The 20,766-nt window shown below is 40.7% G+C and overlaps 1 protein-coding gene across 7 annotated transcripts in view; it reads left to right on the top strand.

The window, feature by feature from the left end:
- The window catches only part of LOC143294747 (5'-AMP-activated protein kinase catalytic subunit alpha-2-like), a 67,903-nt gene that overhangs the window by 1,239 nt on the left and 45,898 nt on the right, over nt 1-20,766 (top strand). For 6 of the 7 annotated variants that reach the window (XM_076606207.1, XM_076606205.1, XM_076606206.1 and 3 more), the window contains exons 2-6: nt 5,303-5,444; nt 5,994-6,087; nt 14,850-15,030; nt 19,303-19,390; nt 20,134-20,203. In XM_076606207.1, the coding sequence (XP_076462322.1) occupies nt 5,303-5,444; nt 5,994-6,087; nt 14,850-15,030; nt 19,303-19,390; nt 20,134-20,203 (575 nt within the window). The remainder of the gene's footprint in view (nt 1-5,302; nt 5,445-5,993; nt 6,088-14,849; nt 15,031-19,302; nt 19,391-20,133; nt 20,204-20,766) is intronic. The other variant, XM_076606210.1, reaches the window with a different exon arrangement.

The raw sequence follows: 20,766 nt of genomic DNA, 5'->3' as shown, positions 1-20,766 counted from the left end.
GAAATGGACTGCACTCTGACTAGGATGCTGACTGCAGTCCTTTTATTTGTGTTTGCTACATGTGTACTGATTAGTTCTTTATGGAATTGCAATAGCATATCAGTGGCTTACACTCACAGGCTAAAGAATGTTTGCTGAGGTTAATAAAATTGTACGTGTATGTTTTAGTGTAGTTTTAAGAGACAAAATTAGCTAGCAGAGCAAACTTGATACGCCAAGTTTGCATCAGTTTGACATGGTACAGTATATGACACCAAACATTTCATTTGTTATTTATCACTTTTTATCATTTATCATTTGTCATTTATCATTTTCAGGTTGTGCTGGTTATTCTTTGCTGATAATGATATTACAGAAAATGCTTCCTCATGATACATCAGACATTAAGACACCATTTTGATATGAAACTGGCATACTGATCTATAGCACCACCATTTTATCTTGGTTAATGTAAGTTACACTCTTAAACTTGGATTGGATGTGATGCACATACTGTTTGATCCTGACTTCTGTTGCCCTGACTTCAGTAGTGATGAAATGCTTTGAAAAAATTATTCTCCGACATCATCTTTCTTTCACTGAACAGCAGCTTGACTCTCTTCAGTTTGCTTATAAAGCACACAGAAGTACTGACGATGCTATCCTAACTCTCCTTCATAATGCTTTCCTTCATTTGAATAACACGGGATCTTTCGTTCGTATCCTTTTTGTTGACTTCTCTTCTGCTTTTAACACAATACAACCTCATCTCCTTGCCCTCAAACTGCTAGGCATGGATGTTGATCCGAAGCTTACTCTTTGGATAGTAAGTTTTCTTCTCAATAGAACTCAGTCCGTCCGCTTTCATTCTGCCCACTCTTCTCTAAAATCTACTTCTACTGGTGCACCCCAAGGTACAGTGCTGTCCCCTGTTCTTTTTACACTGTACACAAATGACTGCAGAGGCACGGAGGAAACTCCTGTCATAAAATATTCTGATGATTCAGCAATTGAAGATCTGTCCAACTCTGATGCTATTTATTTCAGTGAAATTAAAAAGTTCTGTTCCTGGTGTGAGAAAAACTATCTGGATCTCAACGTATTGAAAACAAAAGAAATGTTAATAGATTTTCAGAAAGACCCCTTGCCTGTAGCTGACCTTGTTATTGATGGTCAAACAGTGGAGAGGGTCAATGAATATAGATATTTAGGGACCATCTTAGACAATAGCTGACTTTTGACAGAAATGTTGATTCCATTCATAAGAAATGTCAATCTAGAATTTTTTGTTTACAGAAGCTTAGAAATGTTGGTATAAATTCAAATATTCTTCAAAGTTATTATCGATGTTGTATCGAGTCCGTGCTTACAGTTTCATTTATGTGCTGGTATGGAAGTTAGGGAGTGAGGAGTAAGCGTGTTTTGAACGATGTCATGAGTGTATGCAGTAAAATTGTGGGAGTGAAACAAGCTAGTATGCAAGAGCTGTATGAAAGTCGAGTGGTTAAAAAAAGCAGGCAGATAGCAACTGACGACACCCATATTTTAGCAAAGTATTATGAGCTATTGCCATCAGGACGACGCTACAGAACTTTTAAGTTGAAATCCAGAGCTCTGAAGACTTTTATTCCACGTTCAATCCACCTTTTAAATTCTTGAGAACTGTGTGTGTATGTGTGTGTGCGCGCACACTCTCATGTGAGACGTGTGAAAGTCCGTGCATGATAGGCTGTACCTTGTTCTAGTTGTTGTGTGTGTGTGTGTGTGTGTGTGTTTACTGAGCTTAAAACGTGACAATTGGTTATAATGAATGTGCAATATGTAGGAAGAATAATGTGCAATATGCAGGATGAATGTACAATGAATATGTCTAATGCTAACGTCCATATTCTAAATATATTTCTGTTTAATAATTACGATGTAATAATTAATTGCAATGTTTTTAAAAGCGAATATGTGAAATGCTTTTTTTTGAGAACATATGTTTATTACTCTTGTTTAATCAAGTTATCCACGTGTGTGTGTGTGTGTGTGTGTGGGGGGGGGGGGTGCGGGTGTGTGCTGATTATCTGGTTGTGGTTTTCCGCAATTCATCTTTATTCTTATCTTATCTGTCTATTATAATCAATGTGCAGTATAGTAGGCTATGTTTATAATTATATTCAAATAATGTTTCTTAATTCTTTCTGTTTTTACATTGAGAATACTAGTTATTACCTGCAGTGTGTGGATGTATGTATGAAACGATGTATGTGATATTTTTTTACATTTGTATCTTTGTAATATTTGTAGGGGCTGTTGTTGGCTTTTACAGTTATGGTCCCCATGTTGTTTACTTGTCTATGTTGTGATAATGCACCTGACCAAATTTCTCCAGTTGGAGATAATAAAGTTATTCTTATCTTATCTTATCTTATCTTATCTTAACAAACAATAACTGAGTAAGGGTCTTTTTTCCACACATATTCCGACACAGGAAAAAGAAGGATCACGGAATTCAAATGAATGACAGTATGTTATTATACAGTCCAAAGGGTTGCTGAAAACAAGTGAGAACTAAAATAGTTTGTTTTTTTCTTGTTCTGGAAGTGGACATGAGTAAATTTGATTATAAGTTGTAATAAATAGATAAAAGACCACCAGGAGAGGCTGACTTCTATTTGCAGTAATACTAATAGAATAAAATTCATGGGTGGGGGAGGTTGGGGGGGGGGGGAGCTGTTTTATTTCATTTAGTCAGTTGATCTGTATCTTATCATCCTCTCCCCTACCCCGTTTCTCTCATACTTAATGCCTCCTGAGTGGGCGTGTGCATGTGCACATACACACAAATTCATTCTCTCTCCCTCTCTCTCTCTCTCTCTCTCTCTCTCTCTCACACACACACACACACACACACACACACACACACACACACACACACACACACACACACACACACACACACACACAGAAAGTATTGTACACACACAGGATATTGTATTTTACAATTGCATGCATTCCTACACACACACACACACACACACACACACACACACACACACACACACACACACACACTTTTCCTCCAATATTTCATTAGCCACTGAAAAGATTTTGAATGATTATTCATTGCTTAGAATGTTTTCAGTAATTTTAAATTCCAGTCCAGTTGGTATCCTCCTTTGATGTATTATAATTAATGTTGTTATTTATATTTACATTGTTGTAGGTTAATACTTGTTGATATATGCATATACATATTCTCCCTCCCATGACACCTTATTCAATACACACCGCAATCTCTTTAGATTTTTTCTTATAATAACATACCTTTCCTCTGATACATAACATGAACACTTTTGTTTACACTAATATTCACATGCACTCCCTTTCCTTTATCCACTACTTTACTCCTTTCCATCTAAAAACACTTATAGTGAATAGACGTTAAACTGAAGAAGACACACACACACACACACACACACACACCTATACTTTGCACAGCCCCCCACCCCACACCCCCAGCCTATTGGTTGTTGAAGTGATAATGGTGACACAACATATTTTATAATCATCACAAAATCAAAATATAAAGGAAAAAAAGGCATGTGTCCTCACACACATTCAAAAGAAGAGATTGCTGCCTGACATCCTGATGACTGTTTGGGCAAAGTCAGCATGCCAGAATAGTTTTTTGTCCCGCCATCTGTTGTTCATCAAGGGTATATGACATATCATATGTATGCTTGCTTGCATTATCACCAAGCAGGGAATCATATTGCAGTTGGCACCTGAAATATAAGATGTCTCTGGCTCATGGCCAACCTTGGAAAAGAAGTAGTGTGTGTGTCCTACTTTGCCAGATAAATGCAGCTCAAGAAAAATAGATCTGTAGAGGTTGTCCTACCAATTTCTTGTTGTATTGATTTCTTCTTCTTTTCAGTAGTATGCACAATAATTAAAGGTAAAGAAGAAAAAAAGGGTAGGGGAGGAAAGGGTGGGGGAGAAACAGAACCACTAAGATGTGTGTGTGTGTGTGTGTGTGTGTGTGTGTGTGTGTGTGTGTGTAAGAGAGAGAGAGAGAGAGAGAGCTAGCTCATGAAATCACAATGCTGTTCACATCTTGGATGGAGCAGATAAATTATGTGAAAAGCGTTTGTTTTTGTATTTATTTTAAATTTTTCAAGCCATGGTATCAGAACTGGCTTTAAGTTTCAGTGCTTTGCTTTTTCACCTGTATCATAGTATAGAATAGAATAGAATAGAATATGTGTACTGGGGTCACAAGGAATATTGGGGTGGGGGGTGGGGGGGATAGTACATAACAAGATACGAACATAAATTGAAAATCATACACAGACACAGATACAGTAGAAATTAGGATACAAGTGCATATCAGTATAAAAACTTGTGCATACTCACACATGCACGCACTGCACACACACACACACACACACACACACACTCTCTCTCTCTCACACACACACACACACACACACACACACACACATACTTTTGAACAGAAGCTGCATATTACATGTGGATGGGGCTGATGACTAGATCTTCAAGTAGATGATTGTTGATTGCACAGTTCTATTTATCATACTGGATTTGTTCAAGAGACAGGGCATTGACCAAAGCTATTGGCGAAGCGATTGGTTTTCGTCCTTATACTTCTGTACCGTCGACCAGAGGGGAGCATCTCGAAAATCCCGAAAGCTGGATGTGATTCGTCCTGGCTGACTAATTTTGCTTTTTTGAGTAGCCGCTTAAAATAGATATCTTCCAGAGAAGGTAGATCAGGCCCCGGTAATCTTGGTGGCAGTTTTTACGATTCTGTCAAGGGCTGCAACTTCTGCCTTGGAAATTTTTACGTACCAAACAGTAATAGTGAAGGTTAGCACACATTCAATGACTGTAGAAATCCGCCATGATTTCGTTTTTAATTCCGAACTTGTCTTACCAATCATGAAGATTCATTTCAGTTAAAAGAAAAATCAACAGCAAACAGAAAACGAAGAAAATCCATTTTGTACACAATCTATCTGGTGTATTGTGAATGTGCTGTGCTGTGGCTTGTGGTGCACACATGTTTGTATGCTCAGATATTAATTTATTGTTTTTTCTTTGGAGAGGGACTTAATGACACCTATCCGGTCATTTAGAAATCTGGAATTTTTTTAAGTACTCATTCCATCTCTCTCTCTCTCTCTCTCTCTCTCTCTCTCTCTCCTCTTCTCTCTCTCTCTCTCTCTCTCTCTCTCTCTCTCTCTCTCTCTCTCTTTCATATTGATTAAAATTTGTGAATAATAACAGAACTTTTTGTTGTTTGTGTTTGTAGTTGCCACTCATCAGATGACGCAGCATAAAGTGGCCGTCAAGATTCTCAATCGGCAGAAGATAAAAAGCCTGGATGTGGTTGGAAAGATTCGACGGGAGATTCAAAACCTGAAGCTCTTTCGGCACCCCCACATAATCAAGCTGTAAGTATTCACTGTTACACATAATAATGCACACAGACACGCACTTTGCATAAACACACACATATTCATGCACACGCACATATGCATACACACGCATACATGATATACATATATAATCATAATTAACATAATAATGACACTTCAAAGTTCAACAGATCTGAAAGGTATTGTTGCTTTCAAAACACCATATGTCAACTTAGTATTTATTTCAAGCTGTTAGCACACACAATTTTTGTACCTTTAATTTCCTTCCATTCTTAGCCCCTAGTTTTATCTGGCAATTTTCAAAATGATATTTTGTGTGGGTATCACTATGTCATTTATTTTTGTTGAAAACTGTATGACAGTCATTTCCAGTGTATGACCATGCACGCATGCACAGCGGATGTATAAAATTAATTGAAATTGCTCATTTTTTTCTTCAAATTTTTATTTTTTATGTTTTTTTGTTTTGTTTGATTTTATGTCTTTTTTGATGTCTTGCATAATTTTCCTTTTTAGCCATCATTGTTATGTTGCTTGTTGAAGAAGATTGTGACCGTTTGTCAGATACCAAGTGATCAGCACTCCAACGGACATCTTTATGGTGATGGAGTATGTGTCTGGGGGAGAGCTGTTTGACTACATCGTCAAGCACGGAAGGGTGAGACTGACATTAAGTGCTGGTGTTGATACACATTACAAGTGAAAGTAGCTGTTGCATATTTGAGAGAATGACCAAGTTGTGGTTTTGATGAATATTTGCAAATCCTCCTTTTGTGTTTTCTGTTGGCATCAGGTTTTTGTGTGTTTATTGATTGGTGTGTGTGTGTCTGCACACTGTGTTCATTGTGTGACTGCACTATGTGTTCATTGTGTGACTGCACCATGTGTTCAGTGTGTGACTGCACAGTGTTCAGTGTGTGACTGCACCATGTGTTCAGTGCGTGACTGCACAGAGTGTTCAGTGTGTGACTGCACCATGTGTTCAGTGTGTGACTGCACAGAGTGTTCAGTGTGTGACTGCACAGAGTGTTCAGTGTGTGACTGCACCATGTGTTCATTGTGTGACTGCACCATGTGTTCATTGTGTGACTGCACAGAGTGTTCAGTGTGTGACTGCACCATGTGTTCATTGTGTGACTGCACCATGTGTTCATTGTGTGACTGCACAGAGTGTTCAGTGGGTGACTGCACAGAGTGTTCATTGTGTGACTGCACAGAGTGTTCAGTGTGTGACTGCACCATGTGTTCATTGTGTGACTGCACAGAGTGTTCAGTGCGTGACTGCACAGAGTGTTCATTGTGTGACTGCACACTGTGTTCAGTGTGTGACTGCACACTGTGTTCAGTGTGTGACTGCACACTGTGTTCAGTGTGTGACTGCACAGAGTGTTCAGTGTGTGACTGCACAGAGTGTTCAGTGTGTGACTGCACAGAGTGTTCAGTGTGTGACTGCACAGAGTGTTCAGTGTGTGACTGCACCATGTGTTCATTGTGTGACTGCACAGAGTGTTCAGTGTGTGACTGCACAGAGTGTTCAGTGTGTGACTGCACAGAGTGTTCATTGTGTGACTGCACAGAGTGTTCATTGTGTGACTGCACCATGTGTTCAGTGTGTGACTGCACAGAGTGTTCAGTGTGTGACTGCACAGAGTGTTCAGTGTGTGACTGCACAGAGTGTTCAGTGTGTGACTGCACAGAGTGTTCAGTGTGTGACTGCACAGAGTGTTCAGTGTGTGACTGCACCATGTGTTCATTGTGTGACAGCACAGAGTGTTCATTGTGTGACTGCACAGAGTGTTCAGTGTGTGACTGCACCATGTGTTCATTGTGTGACTGCACAGAGTGTTCAGTGTGTGACTGCACCATGTGTTCATTGTGTGACAGCACAGTGTTCAGTGTGTGACTGCACAGAGTGTTCAGTGTGTGACTGCACCATGTGTTCAGTGCATGACTGCACAGAGTGTTCATTGTGTGACTGCACAGAGTGTTCATTGTGTGACTGCACAGAGTGTTCAGTGTGTGACTGCACCATGTGTTCATTGTGTGACTGCACAGAGTGTTCAGTATGTGACTGCACCATGTGTTCAGTGTGTGACTGCACCATATGTTCAGTGTATGACTGCACAGAGTGTTCAGTGTGTGACTGCACCATGTGTTCAGTGTGTGACTGCACAGAGTGTTCAGTGTGTGACTGCACAGAGTGTTCAGTGTGTGACTGCACAGAGTGTTCATTGTGTGACTGCACACTGTGTTCATTGTGTGACTGCACAGTGTTCAGTGTGTGACTGCACCATGTGTTCAGTGTGTGACTGCACAGAGTGTTCAATATGTGACTGCACCATGTGTTCAGTGTGTGACTGCACAGAGTGTTCAGTGTGTGACTGCACCATGTGTTCATTGTGTGACTGCACAGAGTGTTCAGTGTGTGACTGCACCATGTGTTCATTGTGTGACTGCACAGAGTGTTCAGTGTGTGACTGCACAGAGTGTTCAGTGTGTGACTGCACAGAGTGTTCAGTGTGTGACTGCACACTGTGTTCATTGTGTGACTGCACAGTGTTCAGTGTGTGACTGCACCATGTGTTCATTGTGTGACTGCACCTTGTGTTCATTGTGTGACTGCACAGAGTGTTCAGTGTGTGACTGCACCATGTGTTCATTGTGTGACTGCACAGAGTGTTCATTGTGTGACTGCACCATGTGTTCATTGTGTGACTGCACAGAGTGTTCAGTGTGTGACTGCACCATGTGTTCAGTGTGTGACTGCACCATGTGTTCATTGTGTGACTGCACAGAGTGTTCAGTGTGTGACTGCACAGAGTGTTCAGTGTGTGACTGCACAGAGTGTTCAGTGTGTGACTGCACCATGTGTTCATTGTGTGACTGCACAGAGTGTTCAGTGTGTGACTGCACAGAGTGTTCAGTGTGTGACTGCACAGAGTGTTCATTGTGTGACTGCACAGAGTGTTCATTGTGTGACTGCACAGTGTTCAGTGTGTGACTGCACAGAGTGTTCAGTGTGTGACTGCACAGAGTGTTCAGTGTGTGACTGCACAGAGTGTTCATTGTGTGACTGCACAGTGTTCAGTGTGTGACTGCACAGAGTGTTCATTGTGTGACTGCACAGAGTGTTCAGTGTGTGACTGCACAGAGTGTTCAGTGTGTGACTGCACACTGTGTTCATTGTGTGACTGCACAGTGTTCAGTGTGTGACTGCACCATGTGTTCATTGTGTGACTGCACAGAGTGTTCAGTGTGTGACTGCACAGAGTGTTCAATATGTGACTGCACCATGTGTTCAGTGTGTGACTGCACAGAGTGTTCAGTGTGTGACTGCACAGAGTGTTCAGTGTGTGACTGCACCATGTGTTCATTGTGTGACTGCACACTGTGTTCATTGTGTGACTGCACCATGTGTTCATTGTGTGACTGCACAGAGTGTTCATTGTGTGACTGCACCATGTGTTCATTGTGTGACTGCACACTGTGTTCATTGTGTGACTGCACCATGTGTTCAGTGTGTGACTGCACAGAGTGTTCATTGTGTGACTGCACACTGTGTTCATTGTGTGACTGCACCATATGTTCAGTGTGTGACTGCACCATGTGTTCAGTGTGTGACTGCACAGAGTGTTCAGTGTGTGACTGCACAGAGTGTTCATTGTGTGACTGCACCATGTGTTCATTGTGTGACTGCACACTGTGTTCATTGTGTGACTGCACCATGTGTTCAGTGTGTGACTGCACAGAGTGTTCATTGTGTGACTGCACACTGTGTTCATTGTGTGACTGCACCATATGTTCAGTGTGTGACTGCACCATGTGTTCAGTGTGTGACTATGCCATGTGTTCAGTATGTGACTGCACCATGTGTTCAGTGTGTCACTATGTAACTGCACATAGTGACAGAGTGTAGAAAATGAATCGTTCGCTGATTCAGTGATTGTTTGGCTTCTGCATTTTGTCTCTGACCTGAACAATAATTTGATATTTGGAAAATGATTTTAAGAAGAATTCAGACTAATATTTTGTCAAAGACCCAAACAAAATCTATTAAATTATTAAAGAAATATTGCAATTTTATGGATGAATAAATGGGTAAAAAAAAGAAAAAAAAAAGAAAAAAGATACACCCCAAAAACGATACGCTCCAAAAATGATCCATCACCAAAAAAAAGAAAGAAAGAAAAGAAAAAAAAAGATAAATGGACCTGCTTGAATGTATTTAAAAGGTGGAGTTGTGAAGTTTTAGTCAGCAAGATTCTTGGAATTGATTGAATATAAAATGTGTATTGACATATTTCAGATTGAGTTGTGTCATGCTGTTTCTCTGTGTTAAATGCTTTTAATGTATTTTAATTTTTATTCAATTTAGCTAGAAGTGTTCAAGTGTTTTGCACTTTTTCCGAAAAATTTTCTTTTATTTGAAAATATGTATATTTTTCTTCATGGGTATATATACAGAAAATATAAACAGATTGAAAGTATATATATATATATATATATATATATATATATATATATGTGTGTGTGTGTGTGTGTGCTTTTTCTTCATTCTTCAGTAGTGGTGGTGTTGCCAGTGCTGAGTCCATCTTACACTTTAAGACCTTTTGTGATCTGTTTCACTATCTGAACCTTTTCTTCCATGTTTCTCTCTCTCTCTGTGTCTTTCTTTGTCTCTCTGTCTCCCCCTCCACCCTCCAGCCCCCTCTCTCTCTTTCAGTCTCTGTCTCTGTGTTATGACATTGTTTGTCTTTGTGTCTCTGACACTCACTCTCACTTGTGTGTCATAAGGTTATTTGAAATGAAAAAAGTTTCCTGTTTTTTTCTCTGAGCTGAAACATTTGTTGCTTTTCAATTTTACATTTTCTTCATGTTTGATATTTCAAGAAATTGGCAAAGAAATGAGCTGACATTTAGTCAAAATGACAGATGTTGTTTCATAAGTTTGTATTAATATATATATATATATATATGTCTCTGTGTGTGTGTGTGTGTGTGTGTGTGTGTGTTTCATCTTGTTGATGGGCAACTTAACGTAGTGGTTAGAGCACTGGATTTTGAATTGTGGGATCCTGCATTTGATTCCACCAGCAGTATCTTGTGGGCAACAGGTAGAGAGTTCCCCAAATCCATGTCCGAGTTCAGTGGGTAAAGGAAAGACAACCATACCCAGCAAGCACACCCCTGAAAACAGTATGGCTGTCAGTATGGCAGGGTAAAAAAAGTCATACATTTGTAAAAGCCCACAAGCAAATTTTCAGTTTGAGTGAATGTTGGGTTTCAGCTCACAAACACAGAAAAACTAAAAAAAGATTATTTCATCTTGTCAGTATATTTACAGAAAATACAGTGATAGTTCTAAGAGAGACATTTGTCAGAAGTAGCATCACAATTTATGATAGCATCATCAGCCATGTGATTTATTTCTTTTCCTTGAATTATATCTGATTTGATTAGCTTGGTGTTTGTGGATGTACGTTTGTGTGTGTGTGATCTGTATTGATGAATAGGTATTGTGTTAATGCACATGTAACATGCGTGTTGTTGTAAAGCTGTGTGTTCTAGCTGTCCTGCCGAGGAAGGTGGCAGAATGGTTAAGACGCTCAGCTGCCAATACAGAGAGTCCGTGAGGGTGTGGGTTCGAATCCCGCTCTCGCCCTTTCTCCCAAGTTTGACTGGAAAATCAAACTGAGCGTCTAGTCTTTCGGATGAGACGATAAACCGAGGTCCCGTGTGCAGCACGCACTTGGCGCACTGAAAAAGAACCCATGGCAACGAGAGTGTTGTCCTCTGGCGAAATTACGTAAAATGAAATCCCCTTTCATAGGTACACTAATATGTAAGCATGCACTCAAGGCCTGACTAAGCGCGTTGGGTTATGCTGCTGGTCAGGCATCTGCTCAACAGATGTGGTGTAGCGTGTATGGATTTGTCCGAACGCAGTGACGCCTCCTTGAGAAAGTGAAACTGAAACTGAAACTGTACGATGTCTGTCTGTCTGTCCCTTCTCCTTGCCCTTCTCTCCCTCTCTCTCTGTGTACCTCTCATTGTGGTTGTGAACTGTACTTGACGTGCACCTTTCTGCCCAGAGTCTCATCACTATGTAATACATGTGATACGTTTTGTACATTATTGTCATTGTGGTTGTGAACTGTACTTGACGTGCACCTTTCTGCCCAGAGTCTCATCACTATGTAATACATGTGATATGTTTTGTACATTATTGTCATTGTGGTTGTGAACTGTACTTGACGTGCACCTTTCTGCCCAGAGTCTCATCACTATGTATTACATGTGATACGTTTTGTACATTATTGTCATTGTGGTTGTGAACTGTACTTGACGTGCACCTTTCTGCCCAGAGTCTCATCACTATGTAATACATGTGATACGTTTTGTACATTATTGTCATTGTGGTTGTGAACTGTACTTGACGTGCACCTTTCTGCCCAGAGTCTGATCACTATGTAGTAAATGTTATATGTTTTGTACATTATTGTCAGTGGTAGGTTGATTGTCACATCTGTACTGGGTTTTTTTGTTTGTTTGTTTTCTTATATATATAATTACCTATCCCATACCCTCTGTCTCTCTTGTTTCTACTATATGCAGTGTTGAAAGTAATGAAGTTGTGGTAGATACTTGTATAAATGTATTTCTCTGCTGCATTGATGACTTTGCTGCTGATGTGGTTTTCTTGCATGCCACTCTTTTTGTTTTTTGTTGTTGTTGTTGTTTTTTAAATTTATTTTGTTTTTTGTTTTTTATAAATCTGCATTGACTTGTTCTGATTTTCCATGCTTTCCACCCGCAATGATGTTATGATTAATGAATGACTGATGGTTAATGAATGACTGATGGTTACTTTGCACATTGGAAGCAGGTTTGTGACTGCTGCAGTGTACTACTACATGGCGGTGGTGTGAAGGCGGGAGCTGTCCTGTGTGTGTTGCTGTGACCCTGAAGCAGACAGGGCTGTGGTCATGGTGAAGGGTAGGGTCCCAATGCTCTAGACATGTTTGTATTGATAGTTATAAACGCATTGTTGTTGACACGCTACAACATATGTGGAAGTATTGGGGGTGTGGGGGGTGTCAGAGTTGTCAGAATGGTGGTGTTGGCATGACACATATGTGAAAATGGTGTTTTGGGGGTGACAGAATTGGATTACCTTTGTTTTTTCTCTCTCTCTTCAAGAAAATAGCGATGGAAGGAATGACAATTAGCTTTTCATAAGAAAGTTGGTCTGTGCTGGAGTAATAATATTCAGTCCTGGTTATTTGGGTTTTTGAGGATAGCTTTTTGAATGTGAGTTGTTTGGTATTAGTGTGCTTGATTATGTATTTCCTAGGGAAGTGAAGCAGGGTCTTACGATGGCCTTGTCTGTTGTTCCCTCCTCAAACTCCTTTGGACAGTGCAGTGTCTGCCAGTATTTTTAGTCTGGATTTTTCTCTGAACACTTCTGACACCTGCATGTTAAGGCTGTCGTCAGGTGCTAATGAAATGTGTGTGTGGTTAAAAAAAAAAAAAAAAACAAGTGAGAGAGCTGTGCATTGTGCGAGTGTCTGTGCGCTTGTCTGAATGAAATCAGGAGTAGATAAAAACTGGAATGGTAAAGGGATTAATGTCTCATAATTTAATGGCTGTACAATTTGTCCCATCCACTTGCTGACGTTATGATTTATTTGTGCATTTTATTTCCAACGCTGCTTGCTGACGTTACCATTTGTTTTTACATTTTATTTCTGATTCAAAACATTCTTGCTGCTTCTGAAACAGTGAAAGCAACATGAACTAAAACAGAACTTTTATTTCTTTTTTACCAGTGAATGCTAGAAGTATTGTAGATGTGTGTGGTGTGGGTGGGCGTCTCAAGCAAATAATACAATGCTTATAATTTCATTGCTACACTTATATTCATATCATGACTCTGCAGCAAGAACATTCTTTTGTACAGTTTAATGCCGATTTTCAGATTTTGACTCCGTGACAGATGTGAAAATACCTATCAGATATTGTGGTTGACATGTTGGAAAGTCAGTGTGCAAAATTTGTTGATTATATCCTGTGGAATATCTCCAACTACATACAAGGTACAGCCTTTTCTTATTTCTTATCTGATTCTTCATTCACTCTACTTTCCAAAAATGTATAGCTGTACCTATCCAGTGTTACTAATAAGCAAACAAATGCCCCAAAGCAGAGCATAGGTAGTGGATGCAAACAGTCCCTTTGTTTTAAGCATGATTTCTGTATGCACCATATAATTTTTATATTATATGCAGAACTTTAAGGGTTAAAATGAAAGAGAGAGTGTCGTGTAGCCTCAGAGCATTTGCTGATGACTACACGTTTTTAGATCAGCAAGTTCATGTTCACATTGCGCTCGCGTACACACGTACACATGTAAAGGAAATATTGCAATTAACTGTTTTGGGGATAAGACATCAAGTTTTGTTAAAAAAAAAACACAAAAAAAAAACTAGTTCATTTTTGTACATGTGCAAATATACATAACATATATATAAATATATATATACATATATATATATATATATATACATATATATATATGTGTGGGCACCTGTATTGTGTTAGTTTTCTTTCTTAAAAAAAAAATATATATTTATTCTTATAAAGGTTGAAGTTTGTTTGTGCTAGTAAGTGTTGAGATTTAGTTGCTGGCTGTGTAAGCTTGATAGTGCTGAAGTGTAATGGTGTTGCTGTGTGGCTTGGTTTACCATCTCTTCCATCCCCACTCTTGGGGCATTGTCTTTGGATTTCTGGGTTTTCTTGTTTGTGTTGCTGCCAGTCACTGCCCCCCCCTCTCCAGTATGTGCACTTGTTTTGATGTTTGGCTGCATAATGTTGATTGATTCAAGAGCACACAAACAGGAACTATGCAAAGCTTTTGCATGTACATGAGTAGTGTATTTTATTGAAAATGTCAGTAATCCTTGATAGCAGCTTACATATAGTTTCATACATAAAGGTCCACCTTGAGTTCAGAGTTCTTGCATTTGATCAATGATGTTATGAAAAGCAGAGTGTGCCATATATTTATGTGATATATTCATTTGTTTAAAATGTCATATAAATGATAAAAAGCAGTGGCTGAGAAGGGGAGGTTTAGTTTTTGCATGCAAGATTTAACAGTTAACAAAAATATTAACAAGATATTTTGGGGGGGGCGTGATTTTTCTCCTGCTTCATAAAAATACTGGTTACAAAAACAAACCAGTTTGGACTTTTTGAATTTAAAAAGTTGTTATCAAGGATTTTTGACAACTCTTAACTACTTATTAACCCCTCCCTTTTTTTTTTCTTGAAGCCCAAAAAGCCACAACACCAACAGAAAGAAGCTGGAACCCACCGGTGCACAGTGTGTTCTCCGTGGTGTGTCTCTTTATTTTACAGCTTGCCTGTGATGAGAATGGCGTTTTCCACTTTCAGCTGAAGGAGAACGAGGCTCGCCGCTTCTTCCAGCAGATCATCTCAGGCGTGTCCTACTGCCACCGTCACATGGTGGTGCACCGCGACCTGAAGCCGGAGAACCTGCTGCTGGATGGGCAGACAGGCGTCAAGATCGCCGACTTCGGTATGTCTCAGGTGTCCTTTTCCAGGAGGAGGTGTTAAAAGTATGCAGTACTTCTTCGTTCATGGGCTGCAACTCCCATGTTTACTTTTATGTACGCAAGTGGGCTTTTATGTGTATGACTGTTTTTAACCATGCCATATAGGCAGCCATACTCTGTTTTTGGGGGTGTGCATGCTGGGTATGTTTTTGTTTCCATAACCTACCGAATGCTGATATGGATTACAGGATCTTTAACGTGTGTATTTGATCTTGTGCTTCTGTATACACACGAAGAGGGTTCAGGCACAAGCAGGTCTGCACATATGTTGACCTGGGAGATTGGCAAAATCTCCACCCTTCACCCACCAGGCGCTGTTACCAAGATTTGAACCCAGGACCCACAGATTGAAAGTCCAGTGCTTTAACCACTTGGCTATTGCGCCCGTCAAGGAGTACTGTTTCATGTATGATATATGTCTGTCGTTGGTGGGGGGTGGGTTGAGGGAGTACTGTTTCATGTATGATATATGTCTGTTGTTAGTGGGGGCTGGGTTGAGGGGGTACTGTTTCATGTATGATATATGTCTGTCATTGGTGGGGGGTGGGTTGAGGGGGTACTGTTTCATGCATGATATATGTCTGTCATTGGTGGGGGCTGGGTTGAGGGAGTACTGTTTCATGTATGATATATGTCTGTCATTGGTGGGGGGTGGGTTGAGGGAGTACTGTTTCATGTATGATATATGTCTGTCATTGGTGGGGGGTGGGTTGAGGGAGTACTGTTTCATGTATGATATATGTCTGTTGTTAGTGGGGGCTGGGTTGAGGGGGTACTGTTTCATGTATGATATATGTCTGTCATTGGTGGGGGGTGGGTTGAGGGGGTACTGTTTCATGCATGATATATGTCTGTCATTGGTGGGGGCTGGGTTGAGGGAGTACTGTTTCATGTATGATATATGTCTGTCATTGGTGGGGGGTGGGTTGAGGGGAGTACTGTTTCATGTATGATATATGTCTGTCATTGGTGGGGGCTGGGTTGAGGGAGTACTGTTTCATGTATGATATATGTCTGTCATTGGTGGGGGGTGGGTTGAGGGGGTACTGTTTCATGTATGATATATGTCTGTCATTGGTGGGGGCTGGGTTGAGGGAGTACTGTTTCATGTATGATATATGTCTGTCATTGGTGGGGGGTGGGTTGAGGGGGTACTGTTTCATGTATGATATATGTCTGTCATTGGTGGGGGGTGGGTTGAGGGAGTACTGTTTCATGTATGATATATGTCTGTTGTTAGTGGGGGCTGGGTTGAGGGGGTACTGTTTCATGTATGATATATGTCTGTCATTGGTGGGGGGTGGGTTGAGGGGGTACTGTTTCATGTATGATATATGTCTGTCATTGGTGGGGGCTGGGTTGAGGGGGTACTGTTTCATGTATGATATATGTCTGTCGTTGGTGGGGGGTGGGTTGAGGGGGTACTGTTTCATGTATGATATATGTCTGTCGTTGGTGGGGGGTGGGTTGAGGGGGTACTGTTTCATGTATGATATATGTCTGTCATTGGTGGGGGGTGGGTTGAGGGGGTACTGTTTCATGTATGATATATGTCTGTCATTGGTGGGGGGTGGGTTGAGGGGGTACTGTTTCATGTATGATATATGTCTGTCGTTGGTGGGGGGTGGGTTGAGGGAGTACTGTTTCATGTATGATATATGTCTGTCGTTGGTGGGGGGTGGGTTGAGGGGGTACTGTTTCATGTATGATATATGTCTGTTGTTAGTGGGGGCTGGGTTGAGGGGGTACTGTTTCATGTATGATATATGTCTGTCATTGGTGGGGGGTGGGTTGAGGGGGTACTGTTTCATGTATGATATATGTCTGTCGTTGGTGGGGGCTGGGTTGAGGGGGTACTGTTTCATGTATGATATATGTCTGTCATTGGTGGGGGGTGGGTTGAGGGGGTACTGTTTCATGTATGATATATGTCTGTCGTTGGTGGGGGGTGGGTTGAGGGAGTACTGTTTCATGTATGATATATGTCTGTCGTTGGTGGGGGGTGGGTTGAGGGGGTACTGTTTCATGTATGATATATGTCTGTTGTTAGTGGGGGCTGGGTTGAGGGGGTACTGTTTCATGTATGATATATGTCTGTCGTTGGTGGGGGGTGGGTTGAGGGGGTACTGTTTCATGTATGATATATGTCTGTCGTTGGTGGGGGGTGGGTTGAGGGAGTACTGTTTCATGTATGATATATGTCTGTCATTGGTGGGGGGTGGGTTGAGGGGGTACTGTTTCATGTATGATATATGTCTGTTGTTAGTGGGGGCTGGGTTGAGGGGGTACTGTTTCATGTATGATATATGTCTGTCATTGGTGGGGGGTGGGTTGAGGGGGTACTGTTTCATGTATGATATATGTCTGTCGTTGGTGGGGGGTGGGTTGAGGGGGTACTGTTTCATGTATGATATATGTCTGTTGTTAGTGGGGGGTGGGTTGAGGGAGTACTGTTTCATGTATGATATATGTCTGTCATTGGTGGGGGGTGGGTTGAGGGGGTACTGTTTCATGTATGATATATGTCTGTCATTGGTGGGGGGTGGGTTGAGGGGGTACTGTTTCATGTATGATATATGTCTGTCGTTGGTGGGGGGTGGGTTGAGGGGGTACTGTTTCATGTATGATATATGTCTGTCGTTGGTGGGGGGTGGGTTGAGGGGGTACTGTTTCATGTATGATATATGTCTGTCGTTGGTGGGGGGTGGGTTGAGGGGGTACTGTTTCATGTATGATATATGTCTGTTGTTAGTGGGGGGTGGGTTGAGGGAGTACTGTTTCATGTATGATATATGTCTGTCATTGGTGGGGGGTGGGTTGAGGGGGTACTGTTTCATGTATGATATATGTCTGTCATTGGTGGGGGGTGGGTTGAGGGAGTACTGTTTCATGTATGATATATGTCTGTCATTGGTGGGGGGTGGGTTGAGGGGGTACTGTTTCATGTATGATATATGTCTGTCGTTGGTGGGGGGTGGGTTGAGGGAGTACTGTTTCATGTATGATATATGTCTGTCGTTGGTGGGGGGTGGGTTGAGGGGGTACTGTTTCATGTATGATATATGTCTGTTGTTAGTGGGGGGTGGGTTGAGGGGGTACTGTTTCATGTATGATATATGTCTGTCGTTGGTGGGGGGTGGGTTGAGGGAGTACTGTTTCATGTATGATATATGTCTGTCATTGGTGGGGGGTGGGTTGAGGGAGTACTGTTTCATGTATGATATATGTCTGTCATTGGTGGGGGGTGGGTTGAGGGGGTACTGTTTCATGTATGATATATGTCTGTTGTTAGTGGGGGGTGGGTTGAGGGAGTACTGTTTCATGTATGATATATGTCTGTCGTTGGTGGGGGGTGGGTTGAGGGGGTACTGGCGTAGTTTAAAAAAAAAAAGTTTATTTTAGAAAAAATTGTTGTTGGGGGTTGTGGTGTCAGCATGTTCTGGTGTCTGGCTTTAATTTTTTCAGACTTTTTTTTTATATGCATGCATGCACATGTTTGTATTCAAACACACGCGTGCACATACATATGTACATTCATGCTTAAACGCATTCACGCACACACATGCATGCACGCACACACACACACATACATACACACCACACACCAGATAACAATGATACGTATTGATGATGTGAAGCAGGTTCAAAACCACATCTACAGGTCTGTAGGAATTCACACAACAGTGATATGTATTGATGATGTGAAGCGGGTTCAAAACCACATCTACAGGTCTGTAGGAATTCACATAACAATGATATGTATTGATGATGTGAAGCGGGTTCAAAACCACATCTACAGGTCTGTAGGAATTCACATAACAATGATATGTATTGATGATGTGAAGCGGGTTCAAAACCACATCTGCAGGTCTGTAGGAATTCACATAACAATGATATGTATTGATGATGTGAAGCGGGTTCAAAACCACATCTGCAGGTCTGTAGGAATTCACATAACAATGATATGTATTGATGATGTGAAGCAGGTTCAAAACCACATCTACAGGTCTGTAGGAATTCACACAACAATGATATGTATTGATGATGTGAAGCAGGTTCATGAGAAGGGAAAGACAAAGAGGTAAAAACAAAACAAAACAAAACCCAGCTGAAAACAAATTATGATTTAAAAAATAATGCATTGCAAAAAAAAAAAAAGAAAAAAAAAAAGAATGAACGGATGTTTTTTTTTCCCCTTCCTGCTTAAGTTCCTGCTTTGTTATGATTCTCTCTAGGTCTGTCAAACATGATGCATGACGGAGAGTTTCTGCGCACAAGCTGTGGATCCCCAAACTACGCAGCCCCCGAGGTCATCAGCGGCAAGTGAGTGAAGTATTCGCTTTTCTGTCTGTCTGTCTTTCTTTCTTTCTTTGTGCTGTCTTGAAAAGGAGGACAGCTGGTTGTGTGCTGGTGTAAGCCAAGACATCCCATTTCTCTGTGCTGGTGTTTTGGCTGACCTGTTAGTGCTGAGAGTGCTGGGAAGGACAGCCTAACAAAAGTTTGTTGGTTAATCACAGTAATGGTAAAAAAGAGGTCTTTGTGCTGCACACTTACCTGAAATATGTAAATTCCAGAAGCAATCATACAAGTTTGCAAATGGGTTGTTCATGCACGAATATATGCTCATGAAATATGTTTTCATCTTTTCTATATTTTTTGAAAATCTTGTTCTTATCATAATCACTGTTACCATTGCTATCTATTTTAATTTTGTTTATGTGAACTTGTGCACATTCTTTTCTCTCTTTGATAATTCTGTACACCGGCCTGCTTATTGTAATTGAAAACTACAAGCTACCATGTGTGTGTGTGTGTGTGTGTGTCGATATGCATACATAACTAAGTGTAGGAACAGGTGTATGGACAGATGAATGAATGGATTCATATATATATATATATATATATGCAATGGTTTCTTGTGGGAATTGAAATAAATTGAAAATAAGATAGAGAAAAAAAAGCTACCCATGAAAATGGAAAGAAATGTTGGGGTAAAGAAAGGCTGAGGCTTTAAAATCACAACAAACAGTAACATGAGTAAAGAAAAACACTTTTTCTGAAACCAGGTTGTACGCAGGGCCTGAAGTGGACATTTGGAGTTGTGGTGTCATCTTATACGCCTTGCTCTGTGGCACGGTCGGTATCAGCTGTTTTGCTTTTGTTTTTATGTTGCAAGTTGCTTAGTTTTTTAACATGTGATGGAATGAATTTGAGGCCATGTTTTAGCATGGTGTTGTGTTGTGATTCCATAGGTCGGGGAAGGTCAAAGTAGTAGGAGAGGACAATGCCCAAACTTTCAATGTCTAGTGCTTGACACAGTGAATGGGAATTGTTTTGCCCTTGTGGCTGTAAAAGGCTTTGGGACCTTTACCCGTTTGAATCTGGTGTATAACATTGCTTCCATTACTATCCATGGCACTTCCCAGTGCACTGTAACAATATAGTTCATTATGACAGGAAGCTGTCCGTGCTTGATCATGTTATGGCCACACACCTCTAACAGGCCACATTCATTTTGTTAGCTGCTTGTGAGATCTTCACATTCACTGAAACACTCCATATTCCTATTTTTCTAACGTTTTTATTTAATTTTGATAGGCCAATATTTTGCAAAGCAATGAACTCAGAAATCTATCGAAATAATAACAAAAAGATTGCTCCTTGCAAGGGTAGAGAATGATAACACTCCAGATTCATTG

The sequence above is a fragment of the Babylonia areolata genome, chromosome 20 (genome assembly GCF_041734735.1).
Source record: "Babylonia areolata isolate BAREFJ2019XMU chromosome 20, ASM4173473v1, whole genome shotgun sequence".
Classification (NCBI taxonomy): Eukaryota; Metazoa; Mollusca; class Gastropoda; order Neogastropoda; family Buccinidae; genus Babylonia; species Babylonia areolata.
The sequence above is the reverse complement of the archived record's forward strand: the minus strand, read 5'-3'. Positions and strand labels throughout refer to the sequence as shown.